General features: G+C 48.0%; 1 protein-coding gene across 1 annotated transcript in view; it reads right to left on the bottom strand.

Annotated features, from left to right (window-relative positions):
• The window catches only part of LOC116955462 (uncharacterized), a 200,939-nt gene that overhangs the window by 164,673 nt on the left and 12,597 nt on the right, over nt 1-23,669 (bottom strand). Inside the window, exons 3-5 of the mRNA XM_076052996.1 lie at nt 14,705-16,317; nt 5,735-5,788; nt 4,007-4,060 (exon numbers count right to left, since the gene is read on the bottom strand). Of these exons, the coding sequence (XP_075909111.1) occupies nt 4,007-4,060; nt 5,735-5,788; nt 14,705-16,317 (1,721 nt within the window). The remainder of the gene's footprint in view (nt 1-4,006; nt 4,061-5,734; nt 5,789-14,704; nt 16,318-23,669) is intronic.

Here is a 23,669-nt window from a genome sequence, read left to right as displayed (position 1 = left end):
AACACTACCCATAGACTCAACACTGCCCATAGACTCAACACTACCCGTAGACTCAACACTGCCCATAGACTCAACACTGCCCATAGACTCAACACTGCCCATAGACTCAACACTACCCATAGACTCAACACTGCCCATAGACTCAACACTGCCCATAGACTCAACACTGCCCATAGACTCAACACTGCCCATAGACTCAACACTGCCCATAGACTCAACACAACCCATAGACTCAACACTGCCCATAGACTCAACACTGCCCATAGACTCAACACAACCCATAGACTCAACACTACCCATAGACTCAACACTGTCCATAGACTCGACACTACCCATAGACTCAACACTGTCCATAGACTCAACACTGCCCATAGACTCAACACTGCCCATAGACTCAACACTGACCATAGACTCAACACTGCCCATAGACTCAACACTGCCCATATACTCAACACTGCCCATAGATTCAACACTACGCATAGACTCAACACTGCCCATAGACTCAACACTGCCCATAGACTCAACACTGCCCATAGACTCAACACTGCCCACAGACTCAACACTGCCCATACACTCAACACTACCCATAGACTCGACACTACCCAGAGACTCAACACTGCCCATATACTCAACACTGCCCATAGATTCAACACTACGCATAGACTCAAAACTGCCCATAGACTCAACACTGCCCATAGACTCAACACTGCCCATAGACTCAACACTACCCATAGACTCGACACTACCCAGAGACTCAACATTGCCCATAGACTCAACACTGTCCATAGACTCAACACTATCCATAGACTCAACACTACCCATAGCCTCAACACTGCCCATAGACTCAACACTGTCCATAGACTCAACACTGTCCATAGACTCGACACTGCCCATAGACTCAACACTGCCCATAGACTCAACACTGCCCATAGACTCAACACTGCCCATAGACTCAACACTGCCCATAGACTCAACACTGCCCATAGACTCAATACTGCCCATAGACTCAACACTTCCCATAGACTCAACACTACCCATAGACTCAACACTGCCCATATACTCAACACTGCCCATAGACTCAACACTAAGCATAGACTCAACACTGCCCATAGACTCAACACTGCCCATAGACTCAACACTGTCCATAGACTCAACACTGCCCATAGACTCAACACTGCCCATAGACTCAACACTGCCCATAGACTCAACACTGCCCACAGACTCAACACTGCCCATAGACTCAACACTACCCATAGACTCGACACTACCCAGAGACTCAACATTGCCCATAGACTCAACACTGTCCATAGACTCAACACTACCCATAGACTCAACACTACCCATAGACTCAACACTGCCCATAGACTCAACACTGTCCATAGACTCAACACTGCCCATAGATTCAACACTACGCATAGACTCAACACTGCCCATAGACTCAACACTGCCCATAGACTCAACACTGCCCATAGACTCAACACTACCCATAGACTCGACACTACCCAGCGACTCAACATTGCCCATAGACTCAACACTGTCCATAGACTCAACACTACCCATAGACTCAACACTACCCATAGCCTCAACACTGCCCATAGACTCAACACTGTCCATAGACTCAACACTGTCCATAGACTCGACACTACCCATAGACTCAACACTGCCCATAGACTCAACACTGCCCATAGACTCAACACTGCCCATAGACTCAACACTGCCCATAGACTCAACACTGCCCATAGACTCAACACTACCCATAGACTCGACACTACCCAGAGACTCAACATTGCCCATAGACTCAACACTGTCCATAGACTCAACACTACCCATAGACTCAACACTACCCATAGCCTCAACACTGCCCATAGACTCAACACTGTCCATAGACTCAACACTGTCCATAGACTCGACACTACCCATAGACTCAACACTGCCCATAGACTCAACACTGCCCATAGACTCAACACTGCCCATAGACTCAACACTGCCCATAGACTCAACACTGCCCATAGACTCAACACTGCCCATAGACTCAACACTGCCTATAGACTCAACACTGCCCATAGACTCAACACTTCCCATAGACTCAACACTACCCATAGACTCAACACTGCCCATATACTCAACACTGCCCATAGACTCAACACTACGCATAGACTCAACACTGCCCATAGACTCAACACTGCCCATAGACTCAACACTGCCCATAGACTCAACACTGCCCATAGACTCAACACTGCCAATAGACTCAACACTACCCATAGACTCGACACTACCCATAGACTCAACACTGCCCATAGACTCAACACTGTCCACAGACTCAACACTACCCATAGACTCGACACTACTCATAGACTCAACACTGCCCATAGACTCAACACTGTCCATAGACTCAACACTACCCATAGACTCAACACTGCCCATAGACTCAACACTACCCATAGACTTAACACTACCCATAGACTCGACACTACCCATAGACTCAACACTGCCCATAGACTCAAGACTACCCATAGACTCAACACTGCCCATAGACTCAACACTGCCCATAGACTCAACACTGCCCATAGACTCAACACTACCCATAGACTCAACACTGCCCATAGACTCAACACTACCCGTAGACTCAACACTGCCCATAGACTCAACACTGCCCATAGACTCAACACTGCCCATAGACTCAACACTACCCATAGACTCAACACTGCCCATAGACTCAACACTACCCATAGACTCAACACTGCCCATAGACTCAACACTGCCCATAGACTCAACACTGCCCATAGACTCAACACTCCACATAGACTCAACACTGTCCATAGACTCAACACTGTCCATAGACTCGACACCACCCATAGACTCAACACTGCCCATAGACTCAACACTGCCCATAGACTCAACACTGCCCATAAACTCAACACTGCCTATAGACTCAACACTACCCATAGACTCAACACTGCCCATAGACTCAACACTGCCCATAGACTCAACACTGCCCATAGACTCAACACTACCCGTAGACTCAACACTGCCCATAGACTCAACACTCCACATAGACTCAACACTGCCCATAGACTCGACACTACCCATAGACTCAACACTGCCCATAGACTGAACACTGCCCATAGACTCAACACTGTCTATTGACTCAACACTGCCCATAGACTCAACACTGCCCATAGACTCAACACTACGCATAGACTCAACACTGCCCATAGACTCAACACTGCCCATAGACTCAACACTGCCCATAGACTCAACACTGCCCATAGACTCAACACTGCCCATAGACTCAACAATGCCCATAGACTCAACACTGCCCATAGACTCAACACTGACCATAGACTCAACACTGCCCATAGACTCAACACTGCCCATAGACTTAACACTACGCATAGTCTCAGCACTGCCCATAGACTAACACTACCCATAGACTCAACACTGAGCAAAGACTCAACACTGCCCATAGACTCAACACTGCCCATAGACTCAACACTGCCCATAGACTCAACACTGCCCATAGACTCAACACTACGCATAGACTCAACACTACCTATAGACTCAACACTGCGCATAGACTCAACACTGCCCATAGACTCAACACTGACCATAGACTCAACACTGCCCATAGGCTCAACACTGCCCATAGACTCAACACTGCCCATAGACTCAACACTACGCATAGACTCAGCACTGCCCATAGACTAACACTACCCATAGACTCAACACTGAGCATAGACTCAACACTGCCCATAGACTCAACACTGCCCATAGACTCAACACTGCCCATAGACTCAACACTGCCCATAGACTCAACACTGCCCTTAGACTCAACACTGCCTATAGACTCAACACTGCCCATAGACTCAACACTGCCCATAGACTCAACACTGCCCATAGACTCAACACTGACCATAGACTCAACACTGCCCATAGACTCAACACTGCCCATAGCCTAACAACACTGCCCATGGACTAACAGCACGATACGTGCGATGTTGCTCACCATCAAGCCTGGTGGACCGTGCATGCCAGGATTACCGTGAGGCCCACGCAGTCCCTTGGGAATGATAAACACAAACAAGCAGACAGTGACATCTCATTCACCCACAGCAAGAGGCTTTTGTTGTTGTTGATGATTACCATACGAATAACCCAACCAGTTAAAGATGTCCATTGTAATTTATGTGCATGCATTAACCCCCCCCCCCTCCCCCCACCGCCTCTGGCCTTCGCACCTGATTGGCTCACAAGTAATGACATCACAGTGATCTATTTATGACCGAAGCAGGAGGAGGACTTCTCCACAACTCTGTGGCAGTCGCCTGATGCTGCTGCTGCTGATGGTTGTTGCTGTTGTTGTTGTTGTCGCAATTACCAGTGAAACGTCACGGCTTCTCGAATTCTAAATGTTGTCGTGGGTTTACTCTCCAGCTGACAACCGGTGGGATGCTGCACGAGCAACGAATTGGCCACGTTCCGTTTACATGACACAACCTTGATAATTGGCTGTGTCGGGTGGTGGCTGGTTTAACGACACAACATTTATATTCACTCAATCTTACCCCAAAAACCTCTATTATGGAGAATATTGGTTGACGAAAGCGACCTCCTACTGCTACTTGTTAAACATATCTAATTCAGATTACAAGGCAGCCCTCCATCTCCCCTCATCTCAATTCACAGCTGATGTTTGTTGTTGAGTCACTATTCACGGAGCGTCAAGGTTTCTAGGAGATGTTGACTACCTCGCCTGGTATACAGGAGGTCGTGGGTTTCGATCCTGAGCCAGATGCCCGCTGTAAATTTGCAGTTTGCGGTGTCTCTCTCTCTCTCTCTCTCCCCGTGGTGGTCGCGTGGATTTTTCTCCCGGTCTTACGGGGTTCTCTCCCTTTTAGGACATTTAGAGAATCGACGTCACGCGTTCAGGAGTGTTTGGCTGCCGCTTGAAATTTCCACGACGGGCCGCTTTTGTTGAGCTGCCGTTTGTGACGGTGAGGTCGCTTCCAAAGACAAGAAAGCTACGTAGCTCAGTGGGGCCTTGCCCGGTAAAAAAAAAAATATATATATTTGTTGAATAGTGAAGTGGCCAAGTTTATGCCGCCAAGAGCTTCCACCCACCCAACCACCCGGCACGGCCAGACCGGAATGGTCATCGTTCCCGTGGCCCTAGCGAGCTGTGAGCAGACGGAGCTCTTCACGCGTCTGGCAAAAAAAACCGCCCCGCGTTGCTGGACGCAGTCACCGGCGAACACGTCTGGGCTACTCGAATTGTTAATGTTGTGGTGGGGTTAAACTCTCCGACGCGCCGGAGTAGTTACCAATTGGCACGTTTTGTGTACGCGACACAAAACCTCCCGGTCGTCTGTGTCGGGCGGTGATGGGGGGCTAACGATGCAGCAGTTAAGACTTGCGCAGTCGAGCACGGAGAAAACTTTACTACGTGAGCTGACGGTTCTCACGTTCACGCGTGGAAGCGGATATCACACAACCACCTCTGAGATCCCCTTCTTCTTCTTATTCAAGTGACGCTCTGGTGCGCACAGAACGGTCCGTGGAAGCGGATATCACAGAGCTTCTTCTTATTCAAGTGACGCTCAGGCGCACACAGAACGATGACCATCAACTCACTGCATTTGGGAGCCCTCTTGAGAGCCCAGTGGACAAGGGGGGAGGCGGGGGGGGTGGCCTGTATCTAGCAGGCGTGGCTCATGAGCGACCGCCGGCAACTTACGTTGGGTCCTCTCATTCCCTGCACTCCGCGTTGGCCAGCGGGCCCAGGCGGTCCCTGCACACAACCCCACATTCCGGCGTTAGAGCACGGGCAAAGGAGTGGGCCCGCGACCGCCCGCTCGCGCCGCTGCTGGTGGAGAGGGGGGCCCTCCGCTAGGGCGAGCGCTGGAGAGATAGAGACAGAGAGAGAGAAAAACAGAGGGAGAGAGACACAGAGAGAGAGCGACAGAGAGACAGAGAGAGAGAGAGACAGAGAGAGACGGAAAGAGAGAGAGAGAGACAGACAGAGAGACACAGCGACAGAGAGAGAGAGGGAGCGAGAGACAGCGAGAGAGAGAGAGACAGAGAGAGAGACAGAAAAACAGAGGGAGAGAGACACAGAGAGAGAGAGAGCGACAGAGAGACAGAGAGAGAGAGACAGAGAGAAACAGCGACACAGAGAGAGAGACAGCGAGAGACAGCGAGAGACAGCGAGAGAGAGACAGAGAGAGACTGTGGACTTTGGCTGACCGGTACGTCTTGGAAGAAGAGGAAGTATGTGTGTGAGTGTACGTTGAACTTCTTTCGCACCGTACGTAGCCAACCGCGTTAAGCGGAGGTCCGGGGGTGGGGGGGGGGGGGGGGGAGGACAACAAACTAAACACAAGAAGCAGTTTTATACAGATGAGTTTGTCAATATAAACGACGATGATTTAAAAGTTGCATATCTTCCAGCGGCTTCCTAATATCGGAAGGGAAGAGCGTTCCAGACGGCTGCAGAAGCGCATCTGAAAGCGCCGCGCAACGGTGCGGTGACCGCCGCCTTTGTTCGACGGCCGAGCCGGAAGCCGCCACCGCCGCTGCGAGCGCGAGCGGAGTGTCGCGCGACCAGATCAGCCAAGGTATTGTGCTTCATTTGTGGCAAGGACTTCGTGTGTGAAATAACAACAACGATCTTCATTTGAAGCTCTCGTCACTGCAGGAATCCACACTCTTTGGTCCTTTCGTTAAAGTCACGTGGTAGGTAGAAAATAAAATAGAAATCACGACGTTTCGGGCGCAACACCAAGCGTCCGTCATCAGGTGGGAAAGCCCTGGCCTGCTGCTGAGGCAGACTGATTTAAAATGTTTGAAATGGGTGCGGCCCAAGGGTCACAAAGAAGTGGGCGGGGCTAGTGATGTTAATGTGAGAGATTAACATGATGTTAATGTGAGAGATTAGCGTGATGTTAGTGTGAGAGATTAGCGTGATGTTAATGTGAGAAATTAGCATGCTGTTAGTGTGAGAGATTAGCGTGATGTTAATGTGAGAGATTAGCGTGATGTTAATGTGAGAAATTAGCATGCTGTTAGTGTGAGAGATTAGCGTGATGTTAATGTGAGAAATTAGCATGCTGTTAGTGTGAGAGATTAGCGTGATGTTAATGTGAGAGATTAGCGTGATGTTAATGTGAGAAATTAGCATGCTGTTAGTGTGAGAGATTAGCGTGATGTTAATGTGAGAGATTAGCGTGATGTTAATGTGAGAAATTAGCATGCTGTTAGTGTGAGAGATTAGCGTGATGTTAATGTGAGAGATTAGCGTGATGTTAATGTGAGAAATTAGCATGCTGTTAGTGTGAGAGATTAGCGTGATGTTAATGTGAGAAATTAGCATGCTGTTAGTGTGAGAGATTAGCGTGATGTTAATGTGAGAGATTAGCGTGATGTTAATGTGAGAAATTAGCATGCTGTTAGTGTGAGAGATTAGCGTGATGTTAATGTGAGAGATTAGCGTGATGTTAATGTGAGAAATTAGCATGCTGTTAGTGTGAGAGATTAGCGTGATGTTAATGTGAGAGATTAGCGTGATGTTAATGTGAGAAATTAGCATGCTGTTAGTGTGAGAGATTAGCGTGATGTTAATGTGAGAGATTAACATGTAACTGTAAGATAGGAGGAGAGCGGCCTCCTGGACGAAGGATTGCAACCCAACGGTTGCAATCCAAAGGACACGTGAGCATGAGAGTGTAATCCAAAGGACACGTGAGCATGAGAGTGTAATCCAAAGGGCCTGTGAGCATGAGAGTGCAATTCAAGTAACACGTGAGCATGAGAGTGCAATCCAAAGGACACGTGAGTATCAGAGTGCAATCCAAAGGACACGTGAGCATGAGAGTGCAATCCAAAGGTCACGTGAGCATGAGAGTGCAATCCAAAGGACACGTGAGCATGAGAGTGCAATCCAAAGGACATGTGAGTATGAGAGTGCACTCCCCTCGTCCAGGAGGCCGCTCTCCTATCTTACAGTTACATGCTAATTTCTCACATTAACATCACGCTAATTTCTCACATTAACATCACTAGCCCCGGCCACTTCTTTATGACCCTTGGGCTACACCCATTGCAAACCTTTTAAATCAGTCTGCCTCAGCAGCAGGCCACGGCTTTCCCACGTAATGACGGACGCTTGGTGTTGCGCCCTTGACGTCGTGATTTATTTTATTTCTACCTACGTGACTTTGCCGAAAGAACCAAACAGTGTGGATTCCTGCAGTCACGAAAGCTTCAAATCAAGATCGTTATAGTAATAGGTTTTACCCTTTTAACTGGCACAAAAACTGACACCTTTATTCAAGGCATCATGTTTGCAATGACCACAACACAAGCAGTCAAAATGCAAAAAAAAAGACAACTCTGATAATAATATTGGCACTGTCCTTGAATTTGATTGGTCCACACCCGAGACGGCTTTTCTTAGAGTCTAGTCTCCACTGTTGTTGGACCAGAAGACAGAAGACGCCTTCTGGTCCAACACCAGTGGAGACTAGGCTCTAAGAAAAGCTGCCTCGGGTGTGGACCAATCAAATTCAAGGACAGTGCATGTTATTATCAGAGTTGTCTCTTTTGTTTGCATTTTGACTGCTTGTGTTGTAATTATTGCAAAACCTATTACTATATCTAGGTACTGGCAAAGGAGGTCTCAAAGGAGGTCTCATAATCAAGATCGTTGTTTAGGGTTGCAGTTTTTAAAACCCACACTTTACCCCGATCGACTAATCGAGTCTAACACGTAGGAGGCTTTCGCGAACAATATCATCCATAAATACAGCTTTTTGTCGAGTTAGATCGGGTAAATATTTAAATGCGCCGTTAAACCCGCCACCACCCGAAACAGCCAATCGGCAAAGGGTTGTGCCACGTGAACGGAACATTGCCGATTCGCCACGAGCACAGCACCTGCGGTGTGCTGGACAGCAAAGCCGCAACATTCACAACCTGAGAGCACGACGTTTCGCCAGTGATGAATCCATCTGCACTTCTGAGTGGACAGAGGCGGCTGGTTGTGGGCGCGCGTGGGGAGCGTTCGGGGCGGCATTGAAGAAACCTGCATCGTCGCTTCCAATGGCACAGTGGAATCGACGGAGGGATAAGCGGCGAGGTCCCTTCTCGGAAATGGAGGACGGACGTTTTTCTTTTGGTCAAGCGAAGGAGGTGGCGGCGAGTCGCCGTTGGGATTTCATGTGGCCAGAGTGGAGAGAGCGGCATTTGTTGTTGGTTTTTTGGTGTGAAAAGGGGCAATGAGATGTCACGTTTGTGTGAAATTTTTTTTGACATTCTAAAGCAGAAGGTTAAATGTTGTAGTGGGTTAACTCTCTAACACGCAACCAGTTAGTGCTTTACTAGTAACGAATTGTAAATATTGTAGTGGGTTTAACTCTCCAACACACAACCGGTTAGTGATGTTCTCGTAACGAATTCTCAATGTTGTAGTGGGTTTACTCTCCAACACACAACCAGTTAGTGCTGTACTAGTAACGAATTGTAAATGTTGTAGTGGGTTTACTCTCCAACACACAACCGGTTAGTGCTTTACTAGTAACGAATTGTAAATATTGTAGTGGGTTTAACTCTCCAACACACAACCGGTTAGTGCTGTACTAGTAACGAATTGTGAATGTTGTAGTGGGTTTAACTCTCCAACACACAACCGGTTAGTGCTTTACTAGTAACGAATTGTAAATATTGTAGTGGGTTTAACTCTCCAACACACAACCGGTTAGTGATGTTCTCGTAACGTTCTCAATGTTGTAGTGGGTTTACTCTCCAACACACAACCAGTTAGTGCTGTACTAGTAACGAATTGTACATATTGTAGTGGGTTTACTCGCCAACACGCAACCGGTTAGTGCTGTACTAGTAACGAATTGTAAATGTTGTAGTGGGTTTACTCTCCAACACACAACCGGTTAGTGCTTTACTAGTAACGAATTGTAAATATTGTAGTGGGTTTACTCTCCAACACGCAACCGGTTAGTGCTGTACTAGTAACGAATTCATCTTCTTTGATTCTTTCGGTAAAGTCACGTAGAATGATAATAAAATAATAAATTGATAAAATAAAATAACGCAATAATATTCTCACGACGTTTCGGCCACAACACAAGCGGCCTTCATCAGGTGAGGGGACGAGACTGTCTGGAGGACAGCGCTGGAGTGAAAAAGCCACACTCAGATCGCGACCTTTAAGTTGTGTGAGAAGAAACAAAGCGTCTTGACAAAGTAATTAGCATAGAATTTAGCATTGAAATGGCTGAGTGATTAGCTTGTGACTGGTCACAGAAATGGCTATGTTAAAGTTAAAGCATACGCATCCGCAGAGGCACCCCTTGACAAAAGAATCAGCATAGAATTTAGCGTTGAAATAGCTGAGTGATTAGCTTGTAACTGGTCACAGAAATAGCTATGTTAAAGTCAGAGCATACACATTACAGAGGCACCTAGTACAAATCAAACAGGAGAATTTAGCATTGAAATAACTAGGCGAATTTAGCATTGAAATAACTGAGTGATTAGTTTGTGACTGGTCACAGAAATGGCTATGTTGAAGTCAAGGCCTACACATCTGAGCTATTCACAGTAACTGGGTATACACTACAATATATAATGAATACTATATAGTGAACCAATAAAAAACTAAAATATAAACTACCTCAATGTTATCAATAAACTCTATATATTCTCCAATCAGCTAAGCTACCAACAATAAGTCGTTATATATCACAATGCTATATGGCGAAAAAATGGGTGGATTCTTACCCTCAAATTTCTGCACCACGGATAGCTACGGGCCCCGTTCAGACGGACGAGTTCGTCCATGGTCGGAACAGAGGAGGGGGAGAGAGACAGCTGTGAGGCCCTAGTATACTCCATGTTGTAAAACTATACCATTAACCGTGGTGTGAGAGGTATTAGGAGGCAATGCTGGTGAAAGAGCTGCGGTCTGAAGGTCATCGTAAAAATACAATTAATTAAGAACAGAAATGGTTTAAAACATCTTTCCAATGGTTACTAAGCCAGAATCCATCTTCTCGGTTGAAATTGTCTCTGTGCTTGTATATGTGAATGGCCTCATGAACGGATCTCTCATGGTAGCCGGTTGGTTGCAAAGAACCTCCGCTCACATGACGTTGACTTCTCCAAGACGAAGGTTCTTTGCAAACCAACCGGCTACCATGAGAGATCCGTTCATGAGGCCATTCACATATACAAGCACAGAGACAATTTCAACCGAGAAGATGGATTCTGGCTTAGTAACCATTGGAAAGATGTTTTAAACCATTTCCATTCTTAATTAATTGTGTTTTACGATGACCTTCAGACCGCAGCTCTTTCGCTGGCATTGACTCTTAATACCTCTCACACCACGGTTAATGGTATGGTTTACAACATGGAGTATAACAGCACTTCGCAGCTGTCTCTCTCCCCCTCCTCTGTTCCGACCATGGATGAACTCGTCCGTCTGAACGGGGCCCGTAGCTATCCGTGTTGCTAAAGTTGAGGGTAAGAATCCACCCATTTTTTTGCCATATAGCATTGTGATATATAACGACTTATTGTTGGTAGCTTAGCTGATTGGAGAATATATAGAGTTTATTGATAACATTGAGGTAGTTTATATTTTAGTTTTTTATTGGTTCACTATGTAGTATTCATTATATATTGTAGTGTATACCCAGTTACTGTGAATAGCCCAGATGTGTAGGCCTTGACTTCAACATAGCCATTTCTGTGACCAGTCACAAGCTAATCACTCAGTTATTTCAATGCTAAATTCGCCTAGTTATTTCAAGGCAAAATTCTCCTGTTTGATTTGTACTAGGTGCCTCTGTAATGTGTATGCTCTGACTTTAACATAGCCATTTCTGTGACCAGTCACAAGCTAATCACTCAGCCATTTCAATGCTAATTTCTATGCTAATTCCTTTGTCAAGGCGCTTTGTTTCTTCTCACACAGCTTAAAGGTCGCGATCTGAGCGTGGCTTTTTCACTCCAGCGCTGTCCTCCAGACAGTCTCGTCCCTTCACCTGATGAAGGCCGCTTGTGTTGTGGCCGAAACGTCGTGAGAATATTATTGTGTTATTTTATTTTATCAATTTATTATTTTATTCTCATTCTACGTGACTTTACCGAAAGAACCAAAGAAGATGAATCCTTGCAGTCACGAAAGCTTTAAATCGAAATTTAGTAACGAATTGTGAATGTTGTAGTGGGTTTACTCTCCAACACAGCAATCGGTTAGTGTTGAACTAGTAACGAATTGTGAATGTTGTAGTGGGTTTAACTCTCCAACACACAACTGGTTAGTGCTGTACTAGTAACGAATTGTGAATGTTGTAGTGGGTTTAACTCTCCAACACACAACCAGTTAGTGCTGTAACAGTAGCGAATTGTCCATGTTGTAGTGGGTTTACTCTCCAACACACAACCGGTTAGTGCTGTACCAGTAACGAATTGTGAATGTTGTAGTGGGTTTAACTCTCCAACACACAACCGGTTAGTGTGAATGTTGTAGTGGGTTTAACTCAACAGCACACAACCGGTTAGTGCTGAACCAGTAACGAATTGGCCACGTTTCGTTAACGTGACACACCCCTTACTGATTGGCTGTGTCGGGTTGGTGGTGGTGGCGGGCTTCACGACACAGCATTTATATTTCACGCGATCTAACCCCAACGCAAGCCTCCACTGTGGATACGAGCGGTCACATTTGGCAGATGCGATGTCGTCACTGTGACCTCTGCAACCTGTGCCGCATCGCGAATTGAACCTCAATGTGAACGTCTCATCGAGGGCCGACTGCTGCTGCGTGGTTGTTGTCTTGCTGTGGTCAGGGACTGTTGTTGTTGTTGGTTTCGCTGCCTTGGCCGAGCTTGATAAGTCGGACTCTTTATCTGTATAAAATTATAAATAATGAACATTTAGTGACGTGGTTACCATTTTCTCTATTTTGCGCACCTTTCGTGTGTATTGTGTCTGTGTATTGTTTGTTTGTATTGTTTGTGTGTGTATTGTTTGTGTGTGTACTGTTTGTGTGTGTGTAGTGTATAGTGGTGTATAGTCTAGTGTATAGTAGTGTAAAGTGGTGTATAGTAGTGTATAGTGGTGTATATTAGTGTATAGTAGTGTTTAGTGTAGTGTATAGTAGTGTATAGTGTAGTGTATAGTAGTGTTTATTGTAGTGTATAGTAGTGTACATTCATGTATAGTAGTGTTTATTGTAGTGTATAGTAGTGTATAATGTATAGTAATGTATAGTGTAGTGTATAGTAGTGGAGAGTGTATAGTAGTGTTTATTGTAGTGTATAGTAGTGTATAATGTATAGTAGTGTTTTTTGTAGTGTATAGTAGTGTATAATGTATAGTAATGTATAGTGTCGTGTATAGTAGTGTATAATGTATAGTAATGTATAGTGTAGTGTATAGTAGTGGAGAGTGTATAGTAGTGTTTATTGTAGTGTATAGTAGTGTATAGTCTCGTGTATAGTAGTGTATAGTGTATCGTAGTGTATAGTGTAGTGTATAGTAGTGGAGAGTGTATAGTAGTGTACAGTGTAGTGTATAGTGTAGTGTATAGTAGTGTATAATGTATACTAGTGTATAGTGTAATGTATAGTAGTGTATAGTGTAGTGTATAGTAGTGTATAGTGTAGAGTATAGTAGTGTATAGTGTAGTGTATAGTGAAGTGTATAGTAGTGTAGTGTATAGTAGTGTATAGTAGTGTATAGTGTATAGTAGTGTATAATGTATAGTAGTGTATAGTGTCGTGCAGTGTTCTTCACTAATTTTCAGAGGGGATGGCCACTTTCACCGATAAGACATCACCAGCAGTGTGAGGGCTACTTCGCTATTTAAAACCATTGAGGGGTTGACAGCAGAACGACAATGACGATGATGACGATGACGACGATGACGACGATGACGACGATGACGATGACGACGATGACGACGTGGGCGGTGTTCTCACTCTGCGTGTACTGTCGGTGGGCCACACGTCAGGGGCCGCACTCAAGAGGCCACCAGGGCCCACCAGTGGCCCACGGTGGCCTTGCGATGAAGGACGCCGCTCTAGATTGAGCTCTCAAAGGCTCCCTCTCGTTGAGGCCCTTTCCGGTGGCACTCTGGTCCACACAGAATGGCCCAGAGAAGCGGAGATCACAGAACTACCTCGGAGCGGCGTGAGCAAGCTGTTGCAGCGCTGCGCCTTTACCATGATGACTGCGCTACCGCTCCCTGATTACGCAAGTACAAAGATCCCCCGTTTAGGCCTTCAACGGACTGTTGGGGCAAGTGCTGTTAGCGAGCAGCACCTATGAAGGCCCGGAACGACACACGAGGGGGTGGGTGGCCAGCGCCACGCCCGGCCGCCTTTGTCTTCCTAGTGGCACATTTACACAGAGCACGAGTACTCAATTAAGGCTGAGTCGACCTAGGGGAGGCCCAGGACCGGTTCGGATAATCGTCACCGGTGTTGGTGGCCGTGAGCGGGAATCCAACTCGGGTACACTTTGGGTTTGTAGCGCAGTGTAGCGCTAACCGCTACACTGCCACGTGCAACAGCACAAGGCAAAGATCCCCCATACAGCCTGAACAGACTGTTGGGGCAAGTGCTGTTAGCAAGCACTCGTGCGTACACACAGATGCACGCATCCCACGCAGGCTTATACTCACGGGAGGCCCGGGGTCTCCACGGGGGCCTTGGAGCCCCTCCGAGCCACGCAGCAGCACCATGGCATCCGTGGCGTCGGTGGCGTCGGTGGCGTCGGTGGCGTCGGTGGCGTCGTGGCCTGCCGAGTAGCCGTCGCCGCCCAGCACCGCCTCGACGTTGGGGGGGGGCGTCTCGATCTGCGTCGCGTTGCCGAAATCCGCCGGGCTCCTCGTGACCGTGGCGCCGCTCGCCCCACCGCCCAGGATCGCAACGCTGCCGCCGCCGCCGCCGCCGCCGCTGCTGCCATCACCCCCACCGATGGCATCTCCCGGTGGGCCGTCTGCCCGCCCTTCTGAAGCGCCTTCCGTTTCGTGTCGCGTCTCCGGCGGACTCTCGGATGTCCTGCTTCTCCCGCCGGTGGCGCCCGGGCCAAGCGAGCTCGACACTTCAGGCCTGGGCCTTTGGGGCGTCTTCGGAGCCGCCGGTTTTTTGTTTTCCTCGACTGTCACCACTGCCTCCGACGCCACCGCCGTAGTTCCCCGACTGGCAGATTTTAAACGGCCGACCGCTTTCTCCGAAGGAGCGGTCGGCTTTGTGATCGTTGACGACGACGACGACTGCGGGCCCTTGCCAGCCTTCTTCGGCGTGCCATCGCCACCGTCGCCGCCGCCACCGTTCGAAGAAGCTACCGGCTCCTTTGCCGAGGCCGTAGGCTTTTGCGAGGCCTGGTTTTCGCTCGCCGTTGTCGGGACCCGCTTGGCCGCCGCAGCCGGGGGCGCGCGTCCCCACCGCCTCCCGCCTTCCGCCGCGTGATGAGGGGGCGCCGTTGCTTGGGGAGCGGCCTCCTCTCGGGCCTCCGTTCCGTTGGCGTCTGCGGCAAAGCCTTTGCTGGGCCGCTGAAAGGAGGGCAGCGAGGCATCGACCTCGTCTCGCCGCTCGCTCGGCGTCGTCAATGAAAGCGACGCGATTCCGCCGCTGTCATCGCCGGCGTCGCCTCGGCACTCCTCGCGAGCGACGGAACAGTAGTTGGCGGCCACGGCGGCCGAGGGGAAGAGGTCGAGCTGGCAAACAAGGCCCTCGAAGGGCACCGCGCGGCGGGACAGCCTTCCGAGCCTGAACAGAGCCTCGGGCCCGACGGCTGGCCTGGCGGCCGCGCTGACGCTCTTCCGCAGGAACTGGCGGCCGCACCTGGTGTAGAGCGTCACGCTCCGCTCCGTCACGGCCAAGGCGACGCTGCGCGGCTTTGAGTCGTGCAGGTCGACGGCGAAGTGCAGCGGCTTCCCATTGGCCAGGTGGACCGCCACCTTCCGCGGCAGCAGCTGCAGGCCGAAGAGGAGCGCGGGGGCCTCGGCGGCGAGGGCCTCCCCCGCCCCCCCCGCCGGCGCGACGACGCTGAGGAGGAACGCGTGGCTCGGCCGCAGGGAGCGGACGCTCAGGACGATGGAGAAATTGCCGGCGAAAAAATCTGGCGGAACGACGTCGGAGACCTTGGCCTCCACCTGGGATTTCTTGGTGAGGGTGACGCCGGGCGGTGCGGGCGCGGCACCGTGACGGGTCACCGGCCTGGCGGGTGGCGACATCGCCGTCGCCAGCTTGACGTTGGGCGTCAAGCCTAGCCTTTGGAGAACGTCCACATCTGCGAAGGAAAAAAAAATGCATTTAAGGGGGAAAAAATCCATTTAAGGATTTGTTTTATACGAACGTGCCGCACAATTGTTACTCTAAGGCGGTGGAGAGGGTGGAGAAACTCGCGGTGAGCGCGCATTGGCCATCCAAATAAGAATCTTCATTGAGACTGGTGGAGGGGGAGGAACCCGATGAGCCGTGAAGCTCTTTGTTCGCAGGTTTCCGGCACAGGCACGGGGTCAGCGAGTTGCATCGGCGAAAGCGGACACGTGCCCGTACCATTAAACGATTACATTGCACGATAGGACGGGTATACGAGTGTCCCATCCGATCCAGATCGTGCGTCTCATGATGTTAATGTGAGGGATTAGCATGATGTTAATGTGAGGGATTAGCGTGATGTTAATGTGAGGGATAAGCGTGATGTTAATGTGAGGGTGTTAGCGTGATGTTAATGTGAGGGTGTTAGTGTGATGTCAATGTGAGGGATTAGCATGATGTTATTGTGAGGGTGTTAGCGTGATGTTAATGTGAGGGTGTTAGCGTGGTGTTAACGTGAGAAATTAGCGTGATGTTAATGTGAGGGTGTTAGTGTGATGTTAATGTGAGGGATTAGCATGATGTTAATGTGAGGGTGTTAGCGTGGTGTTAATGTGAGGGTGTTAGCATGATGTTAATGTGAGGGTGTTAGCGTGATGTTAATGTGAGGGTGTTAGTGTGATGTTAACGTGAGAAATTAGCGTGATGTTAATGTGAGGGTGGTAGTGTGATGTTAATGTGAGGGATTAGCATGATGTTAATGTGAGGGTGTTAGCGTGGTGTTAATGTGAGGGATTTGCATGATGTTAATGTGAGGGTGTTAGCGTGGTGTTAATGTGAGGGATTTGCATGATGTTAATGTTAATGTGAGGGATTAGCGTGATGTTAATGTGAGGGATTTGCATTATGTAAATGTGAGGGATTAGCGTGATGTTAATGTGAGGGTGTTAGCGTGATGTTAATGTGAGGGTGTTAGCGTGATGTTAATGTGAGGGTGTTAGTGTTATGTCAATGTGAGGGATTAGCATGATGTTATTGTGAGGGTGTTAGCGTGATGTTAATGTGAGGGTGTTAGTGTGATGTTAATGTGAGGGATTAGCATGATGTTAATGTGAGGGTGTTAGCGTGGTGTTAATGTGAGGGTGTTAGCATGATGTTAATGTGAGGGTGTTAGCGTGATGTTAATGTGAGGGTGTTAGTGTGATGTTAACGTGAGAAATTAGCGTGATGTTAATGTGAGGGTGGTAGTGTGATGTTAATGTGAGGGATTAGCATGATGTTAATGTGAGGGTGTTAGCGTGGTGTTAATGTGAGGGTGTTAGCATGATGTTAATGTGAGGGTGTTAGCGTGATGTTAATGTGAGGGTGTTAGTGTGATGTTAACGTGAGAAATTAGCGTGATGTTAATGTGAGGGTGGTAGTGTGATGTTAATGTGAGGGATTAGCATGATGTTAATGTGAGGGTGTTAGCGTGGTGTTAATGTGAGGGATTTGCATGATGTTAATGTGAGGGTGTTAGCGTGGTGTTAATGTGAGGGATTTGCATGATGTTAATGTTAATGTGAGGGATTAGCGTGATGTTAATGTGAGGGTGTTAGCGTGATGTTAATGTGAGGGTGTTAGCGTGATGTTAATGTGAGGGTGTTAGTGTGATGTCAATGTGAGGGATTAGCATGATGTTATTGTGAGGGTGTTAGCGTGATGTTAATGTGAGGGTGTTAGCGTGGTGTTAACGTGAGAAATTAGCATGATGTTAATGTGAGGGTGTTAGTGTGATGTTAATGTGAGGGATTAGCATGATGTTAATGTGAGGGTGTTAGCGTGGTGTTAATGTGAGGGTGTTAGCATGATGTTAATGTGAGGGTGTTAGCGTGATGTTAATGTGAGGGTGTTAGTGTGATGTTAACGTGAGAAATTAGCGTGATGTTAATGTGAGGGTGGTAGTGTGATGTTAATGTGAGGGATTTGCATGATGTTAATGTGAGGGTGTTAGCGTGGTGTTAATGTGAGGGATTTGCATGATGTTAATGTTAATGTGAGGGATTAGCGTGATGTTAATGTGAGGGATTTGCATTATGTAAATGTGAGGGATTAGCATGATGTTATTGTCAGGGATTAGCATGATGTGAATGTGAGGGATTAGTGTGATGTTAATGTACGGGATTAGCATGATGTTAATGTGAGGGATTAGCATGATGTTAATGTGAGGGTGTTAGCGTGGTGTTAATGTGAGGGTGTTAGCATGATGTTAATGTGAGGGATTAGCATGATGTTAATGTAAGGGTGTTAGTGTGATGTTAATGTAAGGGATTAGCATGATGTTAATGTGAGGGTGTTAGCGTGATGTTAATGTGAGGGATTATCATGATGTTAATGTGAGGGTGTTAGCGTGATGTTAATGTGAGGGATTTGCATGATGTTAATGTACGGGATTAGCATGATGTTAATGTGAGGGATTAGCATGATGTTAATGTGAGGGTGTTAGCGTGATGTTAATGTGAGGGTGTTAGCGTGATGTTAATGTGAGGGATTAGCATGATGTTAATGTGAGGGTGTTAGCGTGATGTTAATGTGAGGGTGTTAGCATGATGTTAATGTGAGGGATTAGCATGATGTTAATGTGAGGGTGTTAGAGTGATGTTAATGTGAGGGATTAGCATGATGTTAATGTGAGGGTGTTAGCGTGATGTTAATGTGAGGGATTATCATGATGTTAATGTGAGGGTGTTAGCGTGATGTTAATGTGAGGGATTTGCATGATGTTAATGTGAGGGATTAGCATGATGTTAATGTGAGGGATTAGCATGATGTTAATGTGAGGGATTAGTGTGATGTTAATGTACGAGATTAGCATGATGCTAATGTGAGGGATTAGCATGATGTTAATGTGAGGGTGTTAGCGTGGTGTTAATGTGAGGGTGTTAGCATGATGTTAATGTGAGGGTGTTAGCGTGATGTTAATGTGAGGGATTAGCATGATGTTAATGTGAGGGTGTTAGCGTGATGTTAATGTGAGGGTGTTAGCATGATGTTAACGTGAGGGATTAGATGATGTTAATGTGAGGGATTAGCATGATGTTAATGTGAGGGTGTTAGCGTGATGTTAATGTGAGGGATTATCATGATGTTAATGTGAGGGATTAGCATGATGTTAATGTGAGGGTGTTAGCGTGATGTTAATTTGAGGGATTAGCATGATGTTAATGTGAGGGTGTTAGCGTGATGTTAATGTGAGGGATTTGCATGATGTTCATGTGAGGGATTATCGTGATGTTAATGTGAGGGATGAGCATGATGTTAATGTGAGGGATTAGCATGATGTTAATGTGAGGTATTAGCATGATGTTAATGTGAGGGATTAGCGTGATGTTAACGTGAGGGTGTTAGCGTGATGTTAACGTGAGGGATTAGTGTGATGTTAATGTGAGGGTGTTAGCATGATGTTAATGTGAGGGATGAGTGTGATGTTAATGTGAGGGTGTTAGTGTGATGTTAATGTGAGGGATTAGCGTGATGTTAATGTGAGGGATTAGAATGATGTTAATGTGAGGGTGTTAGCATGATGTTAATGTGAGGGATTAGCGTGATATTAACGTGAGGGTGTTAGCGTGATGTTATCGTGAGGGATTAGCATGATGTTAATGTGAGGGTGGTAGCATGATGTTAATGTGAGGGATTAGCGTGATGTTAACGTGAGGGTGTTAGCGTGATGTTAACGTGATGGTGTTAGCGTGAGGTTAATATGAAGGTGTTAGCATGATGTAAATGTGCGGGATTAGCGTGATGTTAATGTGAGGGTGTTAGCATGATGTTAATGTGAGGGTGTTAGCGTGATGTTAATGGGAGGGTGTTAGCGTGATGTTAATGTGATTGTGTTAGCATGATGTTAATGTGAAGGATTAGTGTGATGTTAATGTGCGGGTGTTAGCCTGATGTTAATATGAGGGATTAGCATGATGTTAATGTGAGGGTCTTAGCATGATGTTAATGTGAGGGTGTTAGCATGATGTTAATGTGAGGGATTAGCGTGATGTTAATGTGAGGGTGTTAGCGTGATGTTAACGTGAGGGATTAGTGTGATGTTAATGTGCGGGTGTTAGCGTGATGTTAATGTGAGGGATTAGCATGATGTTAATGTGAGGGTGTTAGCATGATGTTAATGTGAGGGTGTTAGCATGATGTTAATATGAGGGATTAGCGTGATGTTAATGCGAGGGTGTTAGTGTGATGTTAACGTGAGGGTGTTAGCGTGATGTTAACGTGAGGGTGTTAGCATGATGTTAATGTGAGGGATTAGTGTGATGTTAATGTGAGGGTGTTAGCGTGATGTTAATGTGAGGGGGTTAGCGTGATGTTAACGTGCGGGATTAGCGTGATGTTAATGTGAGGGTGTTAGCGTGATGTTAATGTGAGGGTGTTAGCGTGATGTTAACGTGAGGATGTTAGCGTTTATGTTAACGTGAGGGTGTTAGCGTGATGTTAATGTGAGGGTGTTATCATGATGTTAATGTGAGGGATTAGCATGATGTTAATGTGAGGGTGTTAGCGTGATGTTAACGTGCGGGATTAGCATGATGTTAATGTGAGGGTGTTAGCGTGATGTTAACGTGAGGGTGTTAGCATGATGTTAATGTGAGGGTGTTAGCGTGAAGTTAATGTGAGGGTGTTAGCGTGATGTTAACGTGCGGGATTAGCGTGATGTTAATGTGAGGGTGTTAACGCGATGTTAACGTGAGGGTGTTAGCATGAGGTTAATGTGAAGGTGTTAGCGTGAGGTTAATGTGAGGGTGTTAGCGTGATGTTAATGTGAGGGTGTTAACGTGATGTTAATGTGAGGCTGTTAACGTGAGCGTGTTAGCGTGATGTTAATGTGAGGGTGTTTGTGTGATGTTAACGTGAGGGTATTAGCGTGATGTTAACGTGATGTTAACGTGAGGGTATTAGCTTGATGTTAACGTGAGGGTGTTAGCGTGATGTTTACGTCAGAGATTAGCATGATGTTAACGTGAGGGTGTTGGCGTGATGTTAACGTGAGGGTGTTAACGTGAGGGTGTTAACGTGATGTTAACGTGATGTTAACGTGATGGTGTTAACGTGAGGGTGTTAACGTGAGGGTGTTAACGTGATGTTAACGTGAGGGTGTAAGGGTGATGTTAACGCGATGTTAACGTGATGTTAACGTGAGGGTGTTGACGTGAGGGTGTTAACGTGAGGGTGTTAACGCGAGGGTGTTAACGTGATGTTAACGTGAGGGTGTTAACGTGAGGGTGTTAACGTGATGTTAACGTGAGGGTGTTAACGTGAGGGTTTAATGTGAGGGTGTTAACGTGATGGTGTTAACGTGATGTTAACGTGATGTTAACGTGATGGTGTTAACGTGAGGGTGTTAATGTGATGTTAACGTGATGTTAACGTGAGGGTGTTAACGTGATGTTAATGCGAGGGTGTTAACGTGAGGGTGTTAACGTGATGTTAACGTGAGGGTGTTAACGTGATGTTAACGTGATGTTAACGTGATGATGTTAACGTGATGATGTTAACGTGATGTTAACGTGAGGGTGTTAACGTGAGGGTGTTAACGTGAGGGTGTTATCGTGAGGGTGGTAACGTGAGGGTGTTAACGTGATGATGTTAACGTGAGGGTGTTATCGTGATGGTGTTAACGTGATGTTAACGTGATGTTAACGTGAGGGTGTTAACGTGAGGATGTTATCGTGAGAACGTTGCATTCCCTGTCCTCGCTTAATGATCCAAACGCAACGTCGTTGCCGCTGTCAGACGAGAAGACGACACGTGACTGTGGCCAGGCAGTGACGTGGCCAGGTCACGTGTCCAGGTCACGTGGCCTCTGCCTGCCACCCCAGCCCCAGCACCCCCCCCCCCCGGGAAAAGCGAACGCCGATCAAGGGGGGGGGAGGAGGAGCTGGTGAACAATCCTGGGAGGGGTTGTGGGGGGGGGGGGTGGTGAACAATCCTGGGAGGGGGGGTGGTGGACAATCCTGGGGGGGGGGGTGGTGAACAATCCTGGGGGGGAGGGGTGGTGGACAATCCTGGGGGGGGGGGGGTGAACAATCCTGGGGGGGAGGGGTGGTGGACAATCCTGGGGGGTTATGGGGGGTGGTGAACAATCCTGGGAGGGGGGGTGGTGGACAATCCTGGGAGGGGGTGGTGAACAATCCTGGGGGGGGGGGGGGTGGTGAACAATCCTGGGGGGCGGGAGGGGGTGATGGACAAGCGGGTGATGACGATGCCCGCGTGTAAACGCTCTCCCCCCCCCCCCCTCCCCAATAATTAACTCCATACGGCCATATGTGCAGCAGATACCGTAAAGCGAAATGATTGCTAATATTGTATTTAAAACCACGCTCGCTCGCTCACGCGGGGCGAGGGGGGAGCTGACGTGAAGAATTAAAAGAGCGAACCCGGGCTATCGCATACAGTGGTGCAATGTGTTTGCCACATGTGTTGTAACAATACAGGGGGCACACGAGAAGAGAGATTCCACTCCACCTCGAGCGGAGCCTCCACGGACCCCGTGGGCCAGCGCTGCCGATCCGCGTCGCCCCTGCCGTCTTTGTATCCCCCGGGGAGCGGCGGCGCAGCGGTTAGCGCTGCGCCGCCGCGCCACGAACCCGGCGACACGGGTTCGATTCCCGCTCACGGCCAACACCGGGGGGACGATTATCTGAAACGGTCCCGGGCCACCCCTAGGTCGACTCAGCCTCAAATGAGAACCTGGTGCGGTGTGTAGTAAACATCGCCACTGGGGAGACAAAGGCGGTCGGGCGTGGTGCTGGCCACCCACCCCCTCGTGTACTGTTACCGGCCTTCATAGGTGCTCGCTAACAGCACTTGCCCCTACAGTCTGTTAAGGCTATATGGGGGGTCTTTGTCTTTGTGTGTGTGTGTGGCCGAGCGGGGAGCGGTGGTGCAGCGGTTAGCGCTACGCTGCGCTACGAACCTGGCGACCCGAGTTCGATTCGAACTCACGACCACTACCCTGTGACGATTATTTGAACCGGTCCTGGGCCTCCCCTAGGTCGACTCAGCCTCGAATGAGTACCTGGTGCTCTGTGTAAACATCGCCACTGGGGAGACAAAGGCGGCCGGGCGTGGTGCTGGCTACCCACCCCCTCGTGTGCCACAGTGCCGGCAGCCTTCATAGGTGCTGCTCGCTAACAGCACTTGCCCCTACAGTCTGTTACAGGCTACACGGGGGATCTTTGTCTTTGTGTGTTGACCAAAGTGAGGCCCACGAGGAACCGGTTCGAATGGCCGTGTCGCCGGGGCCGCCTTTGTCTCCCTCAGTCGGAAACGTTCATG

Source organism: Petromyzon marinus, chromosome 59 (assembly GCF_048934315.1).
Source record: "Petromyzon marinus isolate PM22_M1 ecotype Great Lakes invasive population chromosome 59, UKy_Petmar_22M1.pri1.0, whole genome shotgun sequence".
In the NCBI taxonomy this organism is placed as follows: domain Eukaryota; kingdom Metazoa; phylum Chordata; class Hyperoartia; order Petromyzontiformes; family Petromyzontidae; genus Petromyzon; species Petromyzon marinus.
Note: the sequence above shows the minus strand (reverse complement) of the source record. Positions and strands in the feature narration are given on the sequence as shown.